General features: G+C 44.5%; 1 protein-coding gene across 1 annotated transcript in view; it reads left to right on the top strand.

Annotated features, from left to right (window-relative positions):
* NOC4L (nucleolar complex associated 4 homolog) overlaps positions 1-18915 on the top strand; it is a 99025-nt gene that overhangs the window by 9787 nt on the left and 70323 nt on the right. The window contains exons 2-5 of the mRNA XM_078780867.1: positions 4378-4492; positions 14806-14912; positions 17153-17257; positions 18495-18629. Coding sequence (XP_078636993.1) covers positions 4378-4492; positions 14806-14912; positions 17153-17257; positions 18495-18629 — 462 coding nt within the window. The remainder of the gene's footprint in view (positions 1-4377; positions 4493-14805; positions 14913-17152; positions 17258-18494; positions 18630-18915) is intronic.

The raw sequence follows: 18915 nt of genomic DNA, 5'->3' as shown, positions 1-18915 counted from the left end.
CCTTTTCCCACCTCCCCTTTTCCCCCTTCCCCTCACCCTTCCCCTTCCCCCTCCCCCTTCCCCCTTCCCCCCTCCCCCTCCCCCTCCCTCCTCACCCTCCCCTCCCTTCCCCCTCCTCCCTTCCCCCTCCTCCCTTCCCCCTCCTCCCTACCCCCCCTCCCCTTCTCCCTGCCCCTCCCTTCCCCCCTCCTCCCCCTCCCCCTCCCCCTCCCTCCCCCTCCCCTTCCCCCTCCCCCCTCCCCCTCCCCCTATTCTCCCCCCCTCTTTGCCCCTCCCCCCCTCTCCTCCCCTCCCCCCTCTCCTCCCCTCCCATCTCCCCTCCCCCTCCCCCCTCTCCTTCCTCCCCCCTCTCCTTCCTCCCCCCTCTTCTCCCCCCCCCTCTTCTCCCTCCCCCTCTCCTCCCCCCATTCCCCTCCCCTCCTACTTCCCCTCCCCCTCCCCCCATCCCCCTCCCCTCCCCCTCCCCCATCCCCTTCCCCTCCCTCCTCCCCCTCCCCTTCCCCTCCCTTCCACCTCCCCCTCCCCTTCTCCCCTCCCCTTCTCCCCTCCCCCCCCTTCTCCACTCCCCTTCTCCCCTCCCCCTCCCTTTCCCCCTCCCCTCCTTTTCCCCCTCCCACTCCCCCTCCCCTTCCCCCCTTCCCCCCTTCCCCCTCCTCCCTTCCCCCCAAAAGCTCCCCTCCCCCTCCCCCTCCCCTCCCCTTCTCCCCTCCCCTTCTCCCCCCCTCCCCTTCTCCCCTTCTCCCCTCCCCCTCTCCCCTCCCCCTCCCCTTCTCCCCTCCCCCTCCTCCCCTCCCCTCCCCTTCTCCCCTCCCCCTCCTCCCCTCCCCCTCCCCTTCTCCCCTCCCCCTCCCCCCTCGCCCTCCCCCTCCCCCTCGAACTCTCCCCCTCCCCCTCGAACTCTCCCCCTCCCCCTAGAACTCTCCCCCTAGAACTAGAACAAACTAGTTCTCTTCCTCAAAAGCGTTGATTGTGGTGTTAACCGTTTAGTTCCATTGGGGACGGTTCATGGTCAAATCCTTGCCAATCACAGGCCTTCCCTGCATTCAAATGACTCTGCCATTTTGCTGTTGTAATTGATTGCGTTGTGGTTTGTTTGTGGGATGTAAGTCTATGTGTCGGTTGATGGAGTTTTTATCAGAGTACCAGGCCTCGATAATCTCGCGGTTCACTCTCGAAGATCCTGTGCCAAGGATCGTGGTCTGATTCCATGAGAATGTTTGTTGGTGTGTGTGTGTGTATATGTGTGTCGCAACCAATGACAACCTGTCTTGTCGTCTTACAGCACGTTGGTGTTCAGTTAGCCTTGTGATTAAGCGTTTGGACGTTTGGCCCACACAATTGGCTTCCCAATCTTCACGTTGTATGTTGTAGATGACATTCTTTCTGTCAAATTGTTCACCTGGTCTTTTTGGCTTTGACAGCTGTGCTCGTAAGGATGTTTGTGGTTTGTGGGTGATGTTGAAGTTGTACTCACGTAGAATGCGGCTTGTGGTTTCAGAAGCGTGTTGTATGTATGGAAGTGCCACCGTGTGTGGAGTGTGGTTGGATTGTTGTTGCCGTAGTTGGATTTCCGGCGACAAGATTTGAAAAATGCATTTGGGTAGAGGTTTTCTCGCAGTAGTTTAGTGACGTGCAGCATTTCCATCTGGCGTTGTTCATGGTCACTGCAGTGTGTTTTTGTATCATTGTCATACAAATGTTGTTAATGGTCATAGATTTTTTTTCTCTCCACCAGAGAGATGGTATGGAAAATCTCTCCACCAGATTTTCTCTCCACCACCAGAGTGTGTGGGCGGGCAGAGAGGAGTGAGATAACATTTCTACTCTGTTTGGCTGCCTGGCAGCAAAACAAAATTGAGAATCATTCGAAACAGGAAACGTACTGTTTTTAAGGATGTTAGAAAGGACACAAACGACAGGCATTAATAACTAATTAATAATGTGATGATACTATGATAGGGCGATGTGATAGACACAGCGGAAAATAGCGATAAAACCCGAATTAATTTATTTGCTAGACTTTTACAATCTTTATTTTATTTAAATTGAATTATATACTGTAGAACCCGACATTTGCAGGGGATACGTTTCTGGAAAATGCCGTGAATGTTGAATCCACGAATGTCGAAGCAATGTTTCGATGGGGAAAAGGGGGATAGGTTCTTTGCAGTTCATGATTCAGAAGGGAATATTTTTTTTAAAGTTTAATAACATGAAAACACATAATTACAGTTTGATTTAAAAAAAATGCTTTTTTTTTTTTTTGGGGGGGATACAAGATCAAGGCTCATGCAAGAGCAAACTGATCACAAAAAGACAAACCGACACATAAAACATGGATCTGGGGTGAATTGACAGGGAGAACTGGGGGAGCAAGGCCGGAGAGGAGTCGGTAGAAGACAGAAAGACCACCAACCTGCCTGTGGTGAGTGAGTGAAAGGCCCTCGGACTTAGCTTCATCGCGGGATATTCCAATGATTCTGAAAGCTTTGGTTTCAAAAGCGTGAAGCCGAGCTAGGTGTGCAGCAGGAGCATCGGCCCAGAGGGGAGAACAGTGTTCCATTTAGCTGCGGATGAAAGCCTTGTATGTGGTGAGGAGCTCAGGTGTGCCAAGGAAGGACTTCGCTTGACTGAGGATGCCCAGTCGGCGACTGGCTTTGGAGACCAGCTTGGAAATGTGGTTTTCCAGGAAAGATCATGCAGATAGTGAGACCCAAAACCTTGAGTGACAGAACTCCTTGAAGAGGATTGTTGAGAAAGTAGATTGGAGGGTTGTCCAGTCGGTCTTTTTGGAGAGACATAGTAAGAGTGTGAGATTTGTCAGGATTGAAAGATATGTTACACTTGTTTGACCAGTCTGTGATTTTGTCCAGGTCTGCAGAGAGTGAGGAAGCTGCAGACTGCCGATCTGAGGGATCTTAAAAATAAAAAGACTGTAAAGTATTCCAAATGGTTAGCTCACTCTTGCTGCGAGTGGCATGTTACTTTATAGAAAATGACCTCTTTTTTTCTTTCTTTTTTGCTTCGATGACGCATGATCTCCAAATACGTTTTGATCCCGGAAATAGTCGCCATGTCAACTGCTCGGAGTCCAAGCCTGAAGGAAGACAGGGCACTCTGCATTATCCCACGAAGACAGACTTGTTAAAACTGCAAAATTTTAAACATCCTGGCATCACAGTCCTTGTGTTAGAATTTCATTCTTTTTTAGATCTAAAAGAAAGGTTCAGTTTTACTTGCGTACCATGAACCTGCCTCTGATCAGCCATATCCCCAAAGTGTAAATCATACTCCGATCAGCGATGAAATGTTCATAAACGCATTAATCTTTAAGAAAATTCTATAATCTTTACCGTAATTCGACTGTTTGTTTGATCCGAACGAAATTACTCGCCAAGATAGACTAAACTAAGATGCATTTACTCTTGATTTACATCGTACCCTCTGAGTTTGATGTCAAGGTAAAATGGTGGTCTGAAAAAGAACATTTTTATTATTTTTTAAATTATCATTATTTACAACATATAAACATTGCAATATGATCATCATTTTTTATTAAAAATGTTTTTGTTTTTTTTGGCATTGCTAAATTTTGCCAATCCGGAATCTCAAAAACTACTTGGCCTTCCAAGATCCAAGATGTGGACCTGCATTTAAGTTGTGTCCATGATGTTTGATTTGTGTCCTTGACCTACTTTTTTCGGATTGTGACAATAAAAAAAAAGCACCTTTTTGATCATAACTTCATCTTCTGCGTCATAATTTTTGGCAGTCCAAAAAATAATGTGGCCATCATGGGTTTGTGGGCCTCTTTGGATCATGGGCCTTGGCGATCACTTTGTGATCATAGATATCTAGTTTGTCTTTGCTGTCCACATCTTCATCACAATAGTTTTGATTGTCTCCACTCCCAAAAATGTTGCACAAATGTATTGCACATCTCCACCCCAGACACAAAATAGCATGCAAAAGAGGGAACAAATTTCATCGAGCTATGAGGTTGCCAATTATCATTCTACCATGCCTCAAATAAGAAAATGGTGGGTGTGTTCACCTGGGTGAACTAATGTACTCGATGGCACGTGGAATTATTTATATTCTACCTTCTCTTGGTCTGGAGATGCATACCCTTTCTGTTGTTAGTCGTGACCATCATTGTTGCACATTTCTCTCTTGGCCATGTATATATATATATATAACCACCTTTAGAGGCTATTTTTGAGGTTATATATATATATAACCACCACACACTCTTGGCCATGTATGGTCATTCTAATTTATTTTTTGGTTTTTAATTCGCAAAGTGCAAGCTTATTGGTATTAGAAAACTTGTTGGAAATCTTGTTTGGAAACGCTGAGTTTTGCGTGTGTTTCCAGGTATCTGATAAAGCACGGATTATTGCAGCAATCGCTGCATGCAGCCGCATTTTCCCAGAGCTTTTGCGGCGCCGGGAGATCTTTGCAGGGAACCTACCTTTGGAATCCAAGGATGGTGATTCTCGCCACACTCTTCTTTTTCCTTACACCCCATTATAACTCTTTCAACTCACTTCTTTTGATTTCCTTTCCTTCAGCTGCAATCGGGTCCAACGTATCAACGATGCAAACTCGCATTGTCAAGACCAGTTTGACACGGGAAATTATCTTTCAGCCAACCTCATTGTTGCATTGTTGCACATATTCTTAACATCAGGTCATATGACTAGGTCTAAAGCTCTATGGTTATTAACAGGGTCTTAGGCTTGTAGTGGAGCTGAATACACAAATTACGCATGCACATCTAGACAAATACATGAGACAATACTGGATTTATATTCAGACAAGCACAGCCACTGAGCTTGCGGGAAGTGACATCACTACGTAGAGCACTCTGGACACCGTTCGACAACATCACTTTTCTCTCTGTACTCGGTGGGGAAGTTGGAACTTTCTCCTCCCCGTGGATGCCAATTATTGGGGTTTGTTCGTGCTCTATCCTTTAAATGCTGAGCATCAAACAAGAAAGCATCAAACGCCATTTAAAAAGCCTTTCATATGACTCAGCCATGGTTGGAATTGAACCGCTGACCTGTCAGTCTCAGAGATAACCATTTTCTGACCTTTTTTGGTCCATTGCTGTATGGTGTCGACCCTTGCTTTAAATCTTACCATACATAGAACTAATTTAACATGGTACCTATTTTAACATGGTACCATGGTACATGGTACATATTAGTGGGCTCGTTGGTCTATTGGACCAAATTTGAATTGGTCTTCATGGCTTTGTAGCATACCTGCATGCTTTGTAGCATACCATCGTGCTTGAGCATTGCCTTTTAACAAGCCCAGATGTGCTTGGGCCAGAGTGAGAGGAGAGGGAAGGGTAAGGGGGGGGGGGGGGGGGGATTATATATACATTATTATTATTGCCAAATGATGTTACAATTATTATTGTCAATATTATTAGTATTAATTAATATACCCTTTGTTACAATTTTATCATTCTTTTTGTTATTTAATTTGTAATTATAATGCCATAGCATGGAAGTACCGATTGAACTGCTCTATACATCTTGACATGGCGTGCATTTAAAAACATGGGAATTCTTCCGGATTATTTGTAGTTGGTTATCAACTCAGGAGATCATGATAATCATTTTGGTGTTTCACATTCCACATCGGGTAGCTCCAGTATTAATTAATATATGCTTTGTTACAATGTTATCATTCTTTTGTTATTCATTTTGTAATTAGAATGCCATGCCATGACCAATTGAACTACTTATAACACCTTAACATGGCGCAGGCTTAGAAATGTGGGAATTTTTCCGTATTCATCTATCTATAATTCCAGTAATCTCTGTGTGTCTGTGTGTCTGTGTGTCTGTGTGTCTGTGTGTCTGTGTGTCTGTGTGTCTGTGTGTCTGTGACCGCTGTTTCTCGACAACCACGGGTCCGATATACTTGAAACTTGCCAGGTATATTGCTGGGGACCCGAGGATGTGCCTTTTCAAGGTTTCATATTAATCGGACAATTACTTACCGAGCTATGTCCAAAAAACGATTCAACCAATCAGAGAGCAGCGAGCTATCACGTGTGCCGAACGTGGCGATCAGACTCTGCCTCGGACGGCACATTTGACAGCGTATTCATTTATTTCACGTTGGAAAACTATGTTGCCGTTAAACTATGTTTTAAAACGAATTCAAACTGCGATTAAATTAAAACGATTCATCCTAACTGCGATTTGCGAACTTCCGGACAGTGAAGACTGTCCGGCAGCACGCTTTCCGGCAGCCAATCACAGAACGCTTTGTTGCGTAGGCGTGGCCGATGTGAGACGAGCGGAGCTGAGCGCGTTACGAGCTGACCGCCATTACGGTACGTAATTCGATTTCTTATGCGCATTATTTCTCCCAATTCAGTCAGAGCGAAGGGCGGAAGCGAAGAGCGTTGTTTTTTTTGTTTACGGGCGTACGGGCGGGGTAGAGCGTACGGGTAGCGTTTTTTTTTTTTTTTGGCAAGGAACGGGCACCCACGTACGGGCAATGCCCTAGTTGTAGTTAATTAGCCTAATCATCTCGGGAGATTATAAAGATCAATTTGGTGCATCACATTCCACATGAGAAAGTTCCAGTAGAACTCCACCAAAACGATGCCTCACACAAACGCACATGTGCAACTCATCCATTGATAGTAAACTAGAGGGTCCATTGGTCCACTGGACCAAATTTTCATTGGTCTTCATGACCTTGTAGCATACCTGCCATGCTGTCCTGCTTCAGCATTAGGTTAACTTTCACAGCCCAGGTGTGTTTGGGCCAGGGCAGGGATTATAAGTTCGTTATTATTATTGCCAAATTATACCACTACAATTGTTGGTGTTAATGATATTAGTATTAATTAATACTAGGGCATGCCCGTACGTGGGTGCCCGTTCCTTGCCAAAAAAAAAAAAAAACGCTACCCGTACGCTCTACCCCGCCCGTACGCCCGTACGCCCGTAAACAAAAAAAACAACGCTCTTCGCTTCCGCCCTTCGCTCTGACTGAATTGGGAGAAATAATGCGCATAAGAAATCGAGAAATTATTATTTTCTCCGGAAGAAATCGAATTACGAACCGTAATGGCGCACGCGCTCGGCTCGGCTCGCTCTCACATCGGCCACGCCTACGCAACAACGCGTTCTGTGATTGGCTGCCGGAAGTGCAGTCTTCACTGTCCGGAAGGTCGCATATCGCAGTTACGATGAATCGCAAATTAGTTTTAATTAGTTTTAAAACATAGTTGAACGCCAACATAGTTTGCCAACGTGAAATAAATGAATACGCTCTCAAATGTGCCGTCCGAGGCAGAGTCTGTTCGCCACGTTCGGCACACGTGATAGCTCGCTGCTCTCTGATTGGTTGAATCGTTTTTTGGACATAGCTCGGTAACTACTTCTCCGATTAATATGAAACCTTGAAAAGGCACATCCTCGGGTCCCCAGCAATATACCTGGCAAGTTTAAAGTATATCGGACCGGTAGTTGTCGAGAAACAGCGGTCACAGACAAACAGACAAACAGACATACATACATACATACATACATACATACATACATACATACACACAGAGATTACTGGAATTATAGATAGATATGCTTTGATACAATGTTAACATTACCTCCGTCACCAAAGGTGGATGGAGTTTATGTTTTCACCGCTGTCTGTCTGTCTGTCTGAACAAATCATCTCAAAAAGTTGTGGATGGATTCAGACGAAATTTGGTGGAGAGGTTGCGTATGTGACACAGCCGAAATGATTAGATTTTGATGAAGATCCGGATTCGGGTCTGTATCTGAGAATTTTCTAAGTGATTCTTCACCATTGAGAGATAGGGCAAAAAACAATATCTCAAAAAGTTGTGGGCAGATTCTGATGAAACTTGGTGGACATTTTGCGTGTGTGGCAAGGAAGAACTTTTTGAATTTTGGTGAAGATTTGAATCCAGATCTGAATCAGATAATTTTTTGAGTGATTCTTCATCATTGATTGGGCTGAAACTGATATATAGCACGATATCTGAAAACGTGTGGACGGATTCGGATGAAACTTTGTGGAGAGGTCGAGTGTGTGACGAGGATGAATTGATTCCATTTTGGTGAAGATCCAGTTCCAGATGCAGGAAATTTTTAATTTTAAGTGATTCTTCACCATTGATAGATAAACCTGGTGTTGGCCTCACAGTTAAGGTGGCTGGCTTAATATCTTAGGGTCTTGAGTTCAGCCCATCGTGCCTTTAAATAATATCAGGTGGGTTGACCTAGCCTGTCATCCTTCCGAGGTTGGCAAAAACGGCACAGCCACGCTCCCAGCCATAGGCTGCAAATAAAAAAAAATTTAAACCATTGAAAGATGGTCCCAAGAACGATATACAGTCGTGGCCAAAAATATTGGCACCCTTGCACTTTTTTCAAATAATGCACCAGTTCTTCCAGACAATTGTTGAAATTATAAAATCTTTTGGTATCCACATTTGTATTTCTTTGGTCATAAATGATATTATGATACCAAAAAAGCTGAAAAAACTACTAAATCTTAGCTTATCCCACACAGAAATCCTAAAATGACCTGGACAATATTATTGGCACCTTTTCGAAGTTGTTGGAAATAATTCGATTTCAAGCAGGTGATTCTCCTTTACTTTGGAATTGAACTCACCTGTGGTGAGTTGCAGCTGCCTGCAATATCAAAATCACTGAGTCAACCAGTTTTAAAAGAGAAAAGGAGTCATTCTGCTGTTTTGTGTCACTGTGTGTTTCACAATGAGCATGGAGAAAAGAAAGAAAACCAGAGAATTGTCTAAGGAGGTCAGACACAAGATTGTAGCCAAGCATGGACAATCAAGGCGACACATCCATCTCCAGAGACCTTGATGTTCCTGTGTCCATCGTACGCAATGTTATCAGGAAATTTAAGGCCCATGGCACTGTAGCCAACCTCCCTGGACGTGGCCGCAAGAGAAAACCTGGTCGAAGATTGCATGCAGAAAAGGATTGTTCGAATGGTGGAGAAAGCACCTTGATCAACTGCGAAACAGATTCAAGCTTTTTTTTTTTTTTTTGTACACTGAATCGAGGCTCGTGAAAGAGCTAACATTAACTTCACAAACAAATCGACCAGACAAACAAAATACACAAAAAGAGGGAGCGGAAGACAAGATGGGGAGAAAAGGGGAAGCACACACACACACAACATCCGAGAGCAGGGAGATGTGTGGAAGGGAGAGGGCCCGGGGGGAGGAGGCGTGGGAAGGGGGGAGAAGTATAAAGCACAAGGACACCAAGGACTTCCAGGACAAAAGTTGGTATTTCAAAAAGTGGAATTGGGGTGAAATTAGCGGGGGTAGTAAAGATCAAGGTTTTGGATGGGGGAAGATAAGAGATGGTGGTGAACAGCTGTTTTAAAGACTTGGAGGGTGGAGTGGGATTGAAGAGTGTGAGGGAGTTTGTTCCAGAGGCGGGAGAAAAGAGGAATGAAGAAGTGAAGGTGAGCAGAGAGTCTTGATTTTGGCAGTTCAACCAAAAGAGGGTTGCAAGCAGATCTTGTGCGACCTGGAGGAATATTTGCGGGACAGAGCCCAGAGAGAGCTGGGGGGGCAAGGCCAGAGAGGAGTCGGTAGAAGACGGAAAGACCACCAACCTGCCTGCGGTGAGTGAGTGAGAGGCCCTTGGAGTTAGCTTCATCGTGGGAGATTCCAATGATTCTGAATGCTTTGGTTTCAACAGCGTGAAGGCGAGCTAGGTGTGAGGCAGGAGCACCAGCCCAGAGGGGAGAGCAGTATTCCATTGAGCTGCGGATGAAAGCCTTTTATGTGGTGAGGAGCTCAGGTGTGCCAAGGAAGGACTTCGCACGACGGAGGATGCCCAGTCGGCGACTGGCTTTGGAGGCCAGATTTAAAATGTGGTTTTTCCAGGAAAGATCATGGCAGATAGTGAGACCCAAAAGCTTGAGTGACAGAACTTCTTGGAGAGGATTATTCAGAAAGTGGATGGGAGGGTTGTCCAGTCGGTCTTTTCGGAGAGACATCGTAAGAGTGTGAGATTTGTCAGGATTGAAAGACATGTTCCACTTGTTTGCCCAGTCTGTGATTTTGTCAAGGTCTGCAGAGAGTGAGGAGGCTGCAGACTGCCGATCTGAGGGATGAAGAATGGAGCGACAGAGAGTAGAGTCGTCAGCAAAGAGATAGAGAGGATTTTCAAGAGAGTCAGAGAGATCATTGATGAAGACCTGAAAAAGCACAGGGCCCAGAACACTGCCTTGGGGAACTCCAGCCTGAACAGGAAGAGGAGATGAGAGAAACCCATTCAGGGCCACACGTTGACTACGACTAGAGAGGAAGTCCGCCAGCCATGCGTGGGGATTTCCATGGATACCAAAAGAGGAGAGTTTGGTGAGCAGAGCGGGGTGCCAGACCGTATCGAAGGCACGTGATATGTCAAGGGAGACTGCTCTAATTTCCTGTTTGGCATTGAGGACCTCCATCCATTGTTGAGAAAGCAGAAGCAGCATGTCCAGAGTGGAGTGTCCAGGTCTGAAACCAAATTGATGATCAGAGATCAAGCCATTGGAGAAGAGGAAAGATTTCATATCTGAAGCAATGATGGATTCCATGACTTTGCTGATAATTGGGAGAAGGCTGATTGGTCTGTAGTTGCTGGGATCTGTTTTTGCACCTTTTTTGTGCAAAGCGGTGATGTTGGCAGATTTCCAAACAGATGGAAGATGACCTTGAGCAAAAGAGAGGGTGAGGAGAACAGAGAGGGGGAGTGAAAGAGCGGAAGAACATGATTTTAGGACCCGTGGGCTGATGCCGTCAGGTCCAGTTGCAGAATCAGAGTCGAGGGTTGACAGAAACTTTTCCACCTTGTCAGGAGGAAAGGACACAGAGTCCAGGAGCAGCTGGGTACGACTGGGTACGGTGGGTACAGAGAGGGATGGGTTTGGGACACAAGATTTAGAGGCAAACACAGAGTTGAGGCATTCAGCTTTTTCACGTGCGGAGTCAGCCGTGTGGCCATTTAAGGTGAGGGAGGGGATGGAGGGGGAACAAACACCAGAAACAGATTTCACCAGACGCCACCAGGATTTGGAAGAGGGAGACAGATAAGAGAGTTTGGTCCTGAGGACGGAGAGATATTGTTTCCTGGCTCTCCTGAGGGTGGACACACACTTGTTTCGGGCTTTGTGAAAGGAAATGAGATTTCCTTCCGTTGGATTTGCTTTCCAGGAGACGAAAGCAAGTTGTTTCTGGGCAACAGCCTCACCACAAGATTCCGTGTACCATGGACGGGAGGAAGGGTATGACAACTGAAGACGAGAAGGGATAAATCTGTGCATGAGAGAGAGCAATTTACTTTGGAAGAATTCCCAGGATGAGTTGATGTCAGAGGCAGTAGAGATGGGAGACCAGTCCAGATGATTGATGGCTGCTTGAAGACCGTGCCAGTTGGCCTGAGTGAAATGCCAGACTCGTCGACGCTGAGGAGGCTCTCTGAAAATGGTCAGAGAGATGTCCACTTTAACAAGCACATGATCAGAAGAGCCGATTGGAGCAGAAGAAGAGCAGCAGACATTTTCAGGGAAGTTAGTCATAACCAAGTCCAGAAGAGAAGATTCTCCGTTGACTGAGATCCGGGTTGGGAAATTGACAGATTGTGTCAGTCCCAGTGAGTCACAGAAGTCCTTTGCTGAAGAGCCATGGCTGGTGAGAGAGGTACCCACCCCCAGCCAACTGGCATGGTGACAGTTGAAATCACCACATATGAGGAAGAGAGAGTTGGGATGGGTAGATAGAAGTTGGTCCATATTATCAGACAGCGAGATGTAGATGGAGTCATCACTGTTTGGTGGACGGTACAACACGCATATGAACAAAAGGTGGGAGCGAAGGGGAAGCCGTAGCCAAAGGTATTCCTGGGGGTGAGGTGGAGAGAGGGCAGTGCAGGGCGAGTGAGGAAGAGAGTTTTTTTATAAAGATAGCAACCCCACCTCCAGGACGAGGCTCAGGTCTATCATACCGGAGGAGGGTGTAACCTGGGAGAGATACCAAGGAATCAGAGACATCATGAAGGAGGAAGGTTTCTGTTAAGCAGATCACGTCTGGTTTGTCAGAAGCAACCTGTATGGAGAGATCAGTTAAGTTTGAGCGAAGGCCCCGGATGTTTGAGGTCCATGCTGTTAAGGAAGAGGAAGGGGGAGCATCGGATACAGAACGGGGGGGGGGGGGGGGGGGCGGTAGGGCAGGATGTGGAAGAGGAGGAAGAGGTAGGGAGAGCTGTTGCAGGTGTGTCAGAGATTACAGAATAGCTTGGAGAAAGGGAAGAATGGGGCGGACAAAAGGTTTGATGGTGTTTGGGTGAGGCGCAGTGAGGTGTTATTTGAGGAGGGGGAAGAGTGAGGCAGAAGGTTGAGGAAGATGAAGGTGAAAGTTGGAAGGGGGAAGAAGCGGGGAGGACGCTTTGAGGAGGAGGGGTGAGAGGGGAGTCTAGGAGGGGAGGAGTGAGGGAGAGTCTCGGAGGGGAGGGGTGTGGGGGGAGTTTAGGAGGGAAGGGGCAGCGGGGGAGATTTGAAAGGGATGGGTGTTTGGGAAGATTTGGGGGGGAGGGGCAAGGGGGAAGATTTGACAGAGATGGGTGATGGGGAAGATTTGGAGGGGAGGGGTGTGATTGGATTTTGAAAAGTGTACGATTTATGGGAGACGAACATTTATTGCAAAATGAGTTTCTTGAGACATTCGAGTCAAAAATACGTTTGAGGACGCTGAAGGGTGGGTGGAGTTCTGGAGAGTTTAGGGAATGAATGAAAGATGCACTGTAAGAGATGGAATTTTTTTTTTGAATGAATAGAATTGGTGAGCAAGTCGAAAGCATCCTTTTATAGAAGAAGTAGAAAAAAGTGTTATATAATATGACATAATAATAAAGTTCTTCAGGGGACAGATGAAACATGTATTAACAACTTGATCACGTGATCTCGAACAACGTGGTCGAAGAACGAAAGAAAAAATAACGAAGAACGAAAGAGCAAAATAACGAAGAATGAAAGAACAAATAAGAACGCACAAGCGGATAAGAACAGGGAAGGAAAAATTTTTTTGTTTTTTTTTAGAGATTTTAAAACAAGGGAGTATGGGTGAAAAGACCGTGAAAAACAGAGACCGAAAGTAGTTGCAGCGCGATCGAAGAACCGCTGAGACAAAAAACAAAAGCCTCAAGCCAAGGTCTGAGGACACGGTAGCCGACTAGTACTACACTAGGCCTCAGAATACACGATACGAAAAAACCGACGATTCTGTACATAGGTATGAAAAACCAACACCGAGAAACATATTAAAGTCACCCCAATAGGTACATGCACCGAAAGAAAGATAAAGATACGACAAAAACACAAATGTGAAAGATCACTTAGCTTCGAAAGCGTGAGCGCATGGAACAGCTTCGAAAAGACGTGACCTCGCCGTGATCTCGCGAGATCTCTCAGACACAAGGTATGACAGTTTCAGCTGACCTTCAGACACAAGGTATGACAGTTTCAACTCGCACCATCCATCGCCAACTCAATGAAAGGGGGTTATATGGTAGGAGACGCAGGATGACCCACTGTTGACGGAGAGACATAAGAAAGCCCGACTGGAGTTTGCCTAAACGCACCTGAACAAGCCAAAATCCTTCTCGGAGAATGTCCTGTGGATAGATGAGACCAAATTCGAGCTTTTTGGTAAAGCACATCTTCTCCTATGTTTACAGGAAACAAAATTTAGTTTTCAAGGAAAAGAATACCTTTCCTAAGTCAAACATGGAGGAGGTACAGTGATGTTTTGGGGTTGCTGTGCTGCCTCTGGCTTGAATGTGTGCATGGCATCATAAAATCAGGAGATTACAAGGCATTTTGGAGCGCAATGTTCATCCCATTGTCAGAAAGCTGCGTCTCCGAAGGTCATGGGTCTTGCAGCAAAACAATGACCCCAAACACACTTCAAAAAGCACCCAGGAATGGTTCAAGACAAAACGCTGGACTCCTGAAGTGGCTAGCAATGGAGTCCAGATCTAAATCCCTTTGGACACCTGTGGGGAGATCTGAAAACAGCAGTTGGAAGAAGGCACACTTCAAATCTGGGAGAACTGGAGCAGTTTGCACAAGAAGAGTGGGCCAAACTGCCAACAGAGAGGTGTAGGAAGCTCATTCATGGCTGTGGGAAGCGCTTGACTGCAGTTATTTTATCCAAAGGCCATGCTACCAAATATTAAGGCTAGAGTGTCAATAATTTTGTCAATGCCATTTCTTTTTATTTTCTGATTTAAAAAATATATATTAAGTTCTGAATGAAAAACAAAGGTTCTGTAATATTAACAGTGAACTAAAGAATTGTTGAGACCAAATACTTTCGTCAATTTCAACTTATTTTAAGAGAAAATTGTCAGTTATTTGAAAAAACTGCAAGGGTGCCAATATTTTTGGCCACGACTGTATTGCATGATATATCAAGAAGTTGTGGATGGTTATAACAAAACTTGGTGGATGAGTTTGTTCGGTGACCAGGACAAGTCAATTCGATTTTGGAGTTCCGGATGCAAATCCGGCTCATCAGTGGGATACAAAACAAACTGTTCAGCCTTGGTGGAGGTATGCTCTCTTCCGAATGCTGTTTTAGTTTCATCATCGATTTGTGCTGTAAAAACCCCATTTTTCTTGGAATGAGATTTATATATGCTTTTGTTTACTATGTAAAGCATTTGCTGCTCTTTTGATTCAACTAATCGGTGATAAAATGCTTGTTTACAGAAGAGTTTTCTCCTGAAGATAAATACAAGATATGGATAAGACATCGATATAATGAGTGTTCCAGCCATCTTCTCACGTCGATGTTGCATTCTTCCATACAAGTTCAGGTGAGTTTATTTATTTTTTACTCATGCTGAACGAGCGAGTATTTTGATGAATCCCGTCCATGTTTCTTTGAATGATTGTTGGCGGAATAACAGAGTAACTGGTGTTTGCGTGCCCACGTCTGTGCTATAACTTTTTTACCTTTTTAATTTTTCATCATCAAATTTTCAACAAACCTTTATTATGAGAATTTGGAGGAGCCAAATTAATAATTTGATCAAAAGGTCAAAGGTCAACACCACACAAAATCATTTTTCATGCAGTTGACCTGAAATTATAATAATTTGCACATTGCATCACTGAATTGATTCATCAATCAAAAGCTAGAAGCCGATTGTGTATTTTTTAGATCAAAAGGTCGAAGGTCATGTTTGCATAAAATATCAATATGTCAGTCATATCATTATGACGGTGATCCAATATGATTTCTTGGGTTTGTTGATCTGGAGAAAGCATTCGATAGGGTTCCACGTGAAGTAGTGACATGGGCATTGAGGAAGTTAGGAGTGGAGGAATGGTTGATCAGAGTAGTGATGGCAATGTACAAAAGAGCGTGCACAGCTGTAAGGATGAAGGATGGGAACAGTGGTCAGTTTGAGGTGAAGGTGGGAGTGCATCAGGGGTCGGTACTAAGTCCACTACTATTTGTAGCTGTAATGGAGGTGCTGGCTCAGAACTTAAAGGAGGGTTTACCGTGGGAGTTGTTGTATGCAGATGATCTGGTGTTGATTGCAGAAAGTATGGATGGACTGAAGGAGAAGATGAACAAGTGGAAGGAATGTATGGAGACAAAAGGTCTGAAGGTGAATATCGGAAAAACGAAGGTGATGGCAAGTGGTAAAGCATGTGGTGAGGTGGAAAGAACTGGGAAGTGGCCGTGTGCTGTGTGCAGGAAGGGTGTTGGAGTGAACTCCATTCAATGTACAATGTGCGCTGAGTGGGTTCATCAAAAATGTAGTGGTTTGAGAGGGTCATTAACCAGTGTGGCAGCTACATTCAAGTGTAAGGTGTGCACAGAGGGAGCTGCAGATGGAGGAAATGTTGAGTTGGATCTTGGAGACGGCGTGAAGCTGGAAGGTGTGAAAACATTTTGTTACCTCGGAGACATGCTGAATGGAGAAGGTGGATCAGACTCGGCAACGGTTGCTCGAGTGAGATGTGCATGGAAGAAGTTTCGGGAACTGAGTGGCGTGCTGACGAGGAGGGGAGTGTCATTGAAGCTGAAGGGAAAGGTGTATGCTGCATGTGTGAGAAGTGTTATGATTTATGGGAGTGAGACATGGGTAATGAACGTAGAGCAGCAACGAAGGCTGGAAAGGGTGGAAATTCGAATGGTTCGGTGGATGTGTGGAGTATCGTTGAGAGAGAGGAAGACAAATGATGAATTGCGAAAGATGATGGGAATAGAGCCTGTGATTGATGCTGTGAAGAGAAACAGGTTGAGATGGTTTGGTCATGTGTTGAGGAAGGATGAAAGTGACTGGTTGAAAAGAGTGATGGAAATGAATGTAGAAGGAGGTAGAGGACGGTGAAGACCATAAAAGCCTTGGCTAAAGATGGTCGAAGAAGAAATGCGGGTAAGGGGGTTAACAAGGGGAGATGCAGAAAATAGGGCAAAATGGAGAAGATTGTCATGGGGACCGCAAGGCTAACCCCCGCTCTTGCAGGGAAAATGGCCTTAAAATGCCTGTTGTGTTGTGTTGGTGATCCAATATGATGCAATTCATCGAGTGGAACCTTTGTTCTGTCAAGGTGGTCAAAGGTTAAGGTCACAAAATCATCAATTCCCATCTGATTGACTTGAAATTTGAACAGGGTTTGCATATTGGGTCACTGAAGCCTAATGCTTTTGAGGTCAATAGGTCAAGGTCACCTAAAATCGTCAATCGTGTTGTAATTTACTTCAAGCTGTTTTCATCATGTTTATTCATACAGAAGAAGAAATACCGAATACAAAGTGCACGGCTTGGCATTTTCAGATGCTTTCTAGTTACGATTTAATTGTTTCAGGAAGGATTACTGACTGCCATTGCTTCTCAGTTCAGTGTTGGTGTTAGTCAGTGTCTCAGTTCAGTGTTCATCACATTATGATTTTAAAGGCACTGGCTAGAACAGACTGGAAAGATCACATAGATGCCTCATGCAGATCAACAGAGTTACAACCTGTCATGAGGATCGTTAACTTGTATTTTCACACTTACTCGGCTGGAATTGTCTTGTCCCTCCTCTTGACATGTTGCAGGAGCTGGCATTGTGTACACTCATGCGTTTTGTCCAGGCGGAAGGGTCCTATCCTTTGGAGAGTCCTGGAGATGTCTCCCCAGCATTCCCCATGGTGCTGCTGAAGGTGTTAACATCTCGCTTTATATTCACTAAACACTAAAATAACCATGTTCACAAATGTGCAGACTTCTACCACTTGAGGGATTTTCACTGAGTTTGCTCTCAATTGGTTGACATAAAGATTAATGTAGATCTGCATGAAGTAAATTGTAGAAATTCGTTGGATTTTGTTCTGAGTGACCACATTACCTGCCTGATCTCATCGTCTTGATGAATATCAAACTGCATCACTTATTAAAATCCATATGATAAAAGTGAATTTGTATTATTTGTTTGTTTGTTTATATATGCTTTAAAAACGAAAAAACTACTCGACCGAATCCAACCAAACTTTGCATGTCAATCAAACGGAAGACCAAATACTGCATTGGAGTCATCAAAGGGAACCCAAAAAAGTAACGAGCAAAGACGGAGTCATCAGGAGGAACCTGGATATAGGATTCTGGTTTCAGCCGCTACTCCACTACCCTCCCACCCATGCACGCGCAGCCAAGTGAATCTTTCAGAATTTTTTTTGCAAGAATTCACTTCTCTTCGACAGAGTTAAAGAAAGAAAGAAAGAAATAAAGAGAGATTAAAAAGAATAGAAAAAGCAAGAACTATAATGAACAAGAAGAAAAAGACACAAAATGTCATGGCCCCCATGGTTTTAGTAATCTTGCTGTACTGAGTTATGGCTGTCAGATGGCCATCTTTGGCCAGATTACAAAACAAAATCTTCTGAATATGTACACTCTCATGTATTATCTTTATGCCAAGTTTGAACAAAATTGGTCCATGTATGTTCAATAAATGGTTTGGGACACGTTTAAGTAACAAAATGGCCGCCAGTCGGCAATCTTGGATCTGATCTCGAAAAGAAATGACGTGCTTACGCAAGCCATCATTCGTGATCTGTGTGCAAATTTTGAATAAATGAGTAACAGACACACACACCTACCAGCACTTCACTGACATCACTGAATTTAATTGGTGCACTCTCTCTCTCTTTATCAATCTCTGTATGGTGGGAGACCTGATATCAGGGATGTGCTATATTAACCCGGAGATTACCTGAGGGATGCTGTAATTACCAGCTCCTGTCTATACGAGCTCTGGAACAAGTTGTTCTTTTCTGTTTCGCTATATATGGACTGATTTCCAAATCAAGATGTGCATTTCTATAACAAAGTGTTGTATGTTTCAATGAGCAAAGATTAAATTAGGATTTCCATGACTATGGTCTGATTTTCTACTTCCAGGAAGTGGTGGATCAGATGTTTGTAGAAGATGTCCAGACGACTGCACTGCTTACTCGTTTTCAAGAGTTTCTTGAGTTCACTGATGTTGTTTACTACACCATGTCTGTAATTCGGGCCTCCCTTGCAGGCAAACAAGTGAGTTTGAGTTTAAAGATGGTTGTTCATGTTCTGTTGTGCGTTTCTTTATGTTTGTGAGTTTTGTTTTGTGGCAAATTGATGTTTCATCTTCATGTGTCACATGTTGTGTAAGGCCCGATACTGTAGAAAGGAAATCCACACACGTGTGGAGATAGCGACAACAGTAGCAACTTGTGCACATACACATTCACATACACATACACACATGCACATTGCACATACATATATATCAGTTATTATGCGACTCCATACTGTGTGTGGAGGATTGCCAGTAAGGTGTCCT

The sequence above is a fragment of the Myxine glutinosa genome, chromosome 6 (genome assembly GCF_964187855.1).
Source record: "Myxine glutinosa chromosome 6, kmMyxGlut1.1, whole genome shotgun sequence".
NCBI lineage: Eukaryota > Metazoa > Chordata > Myxini > Myxiniformes > Myxinidae > Myxine > Myxine glutinosa.
This window is presented reverse-complemented; position numbering and strand designations above follow the sequence as displayed.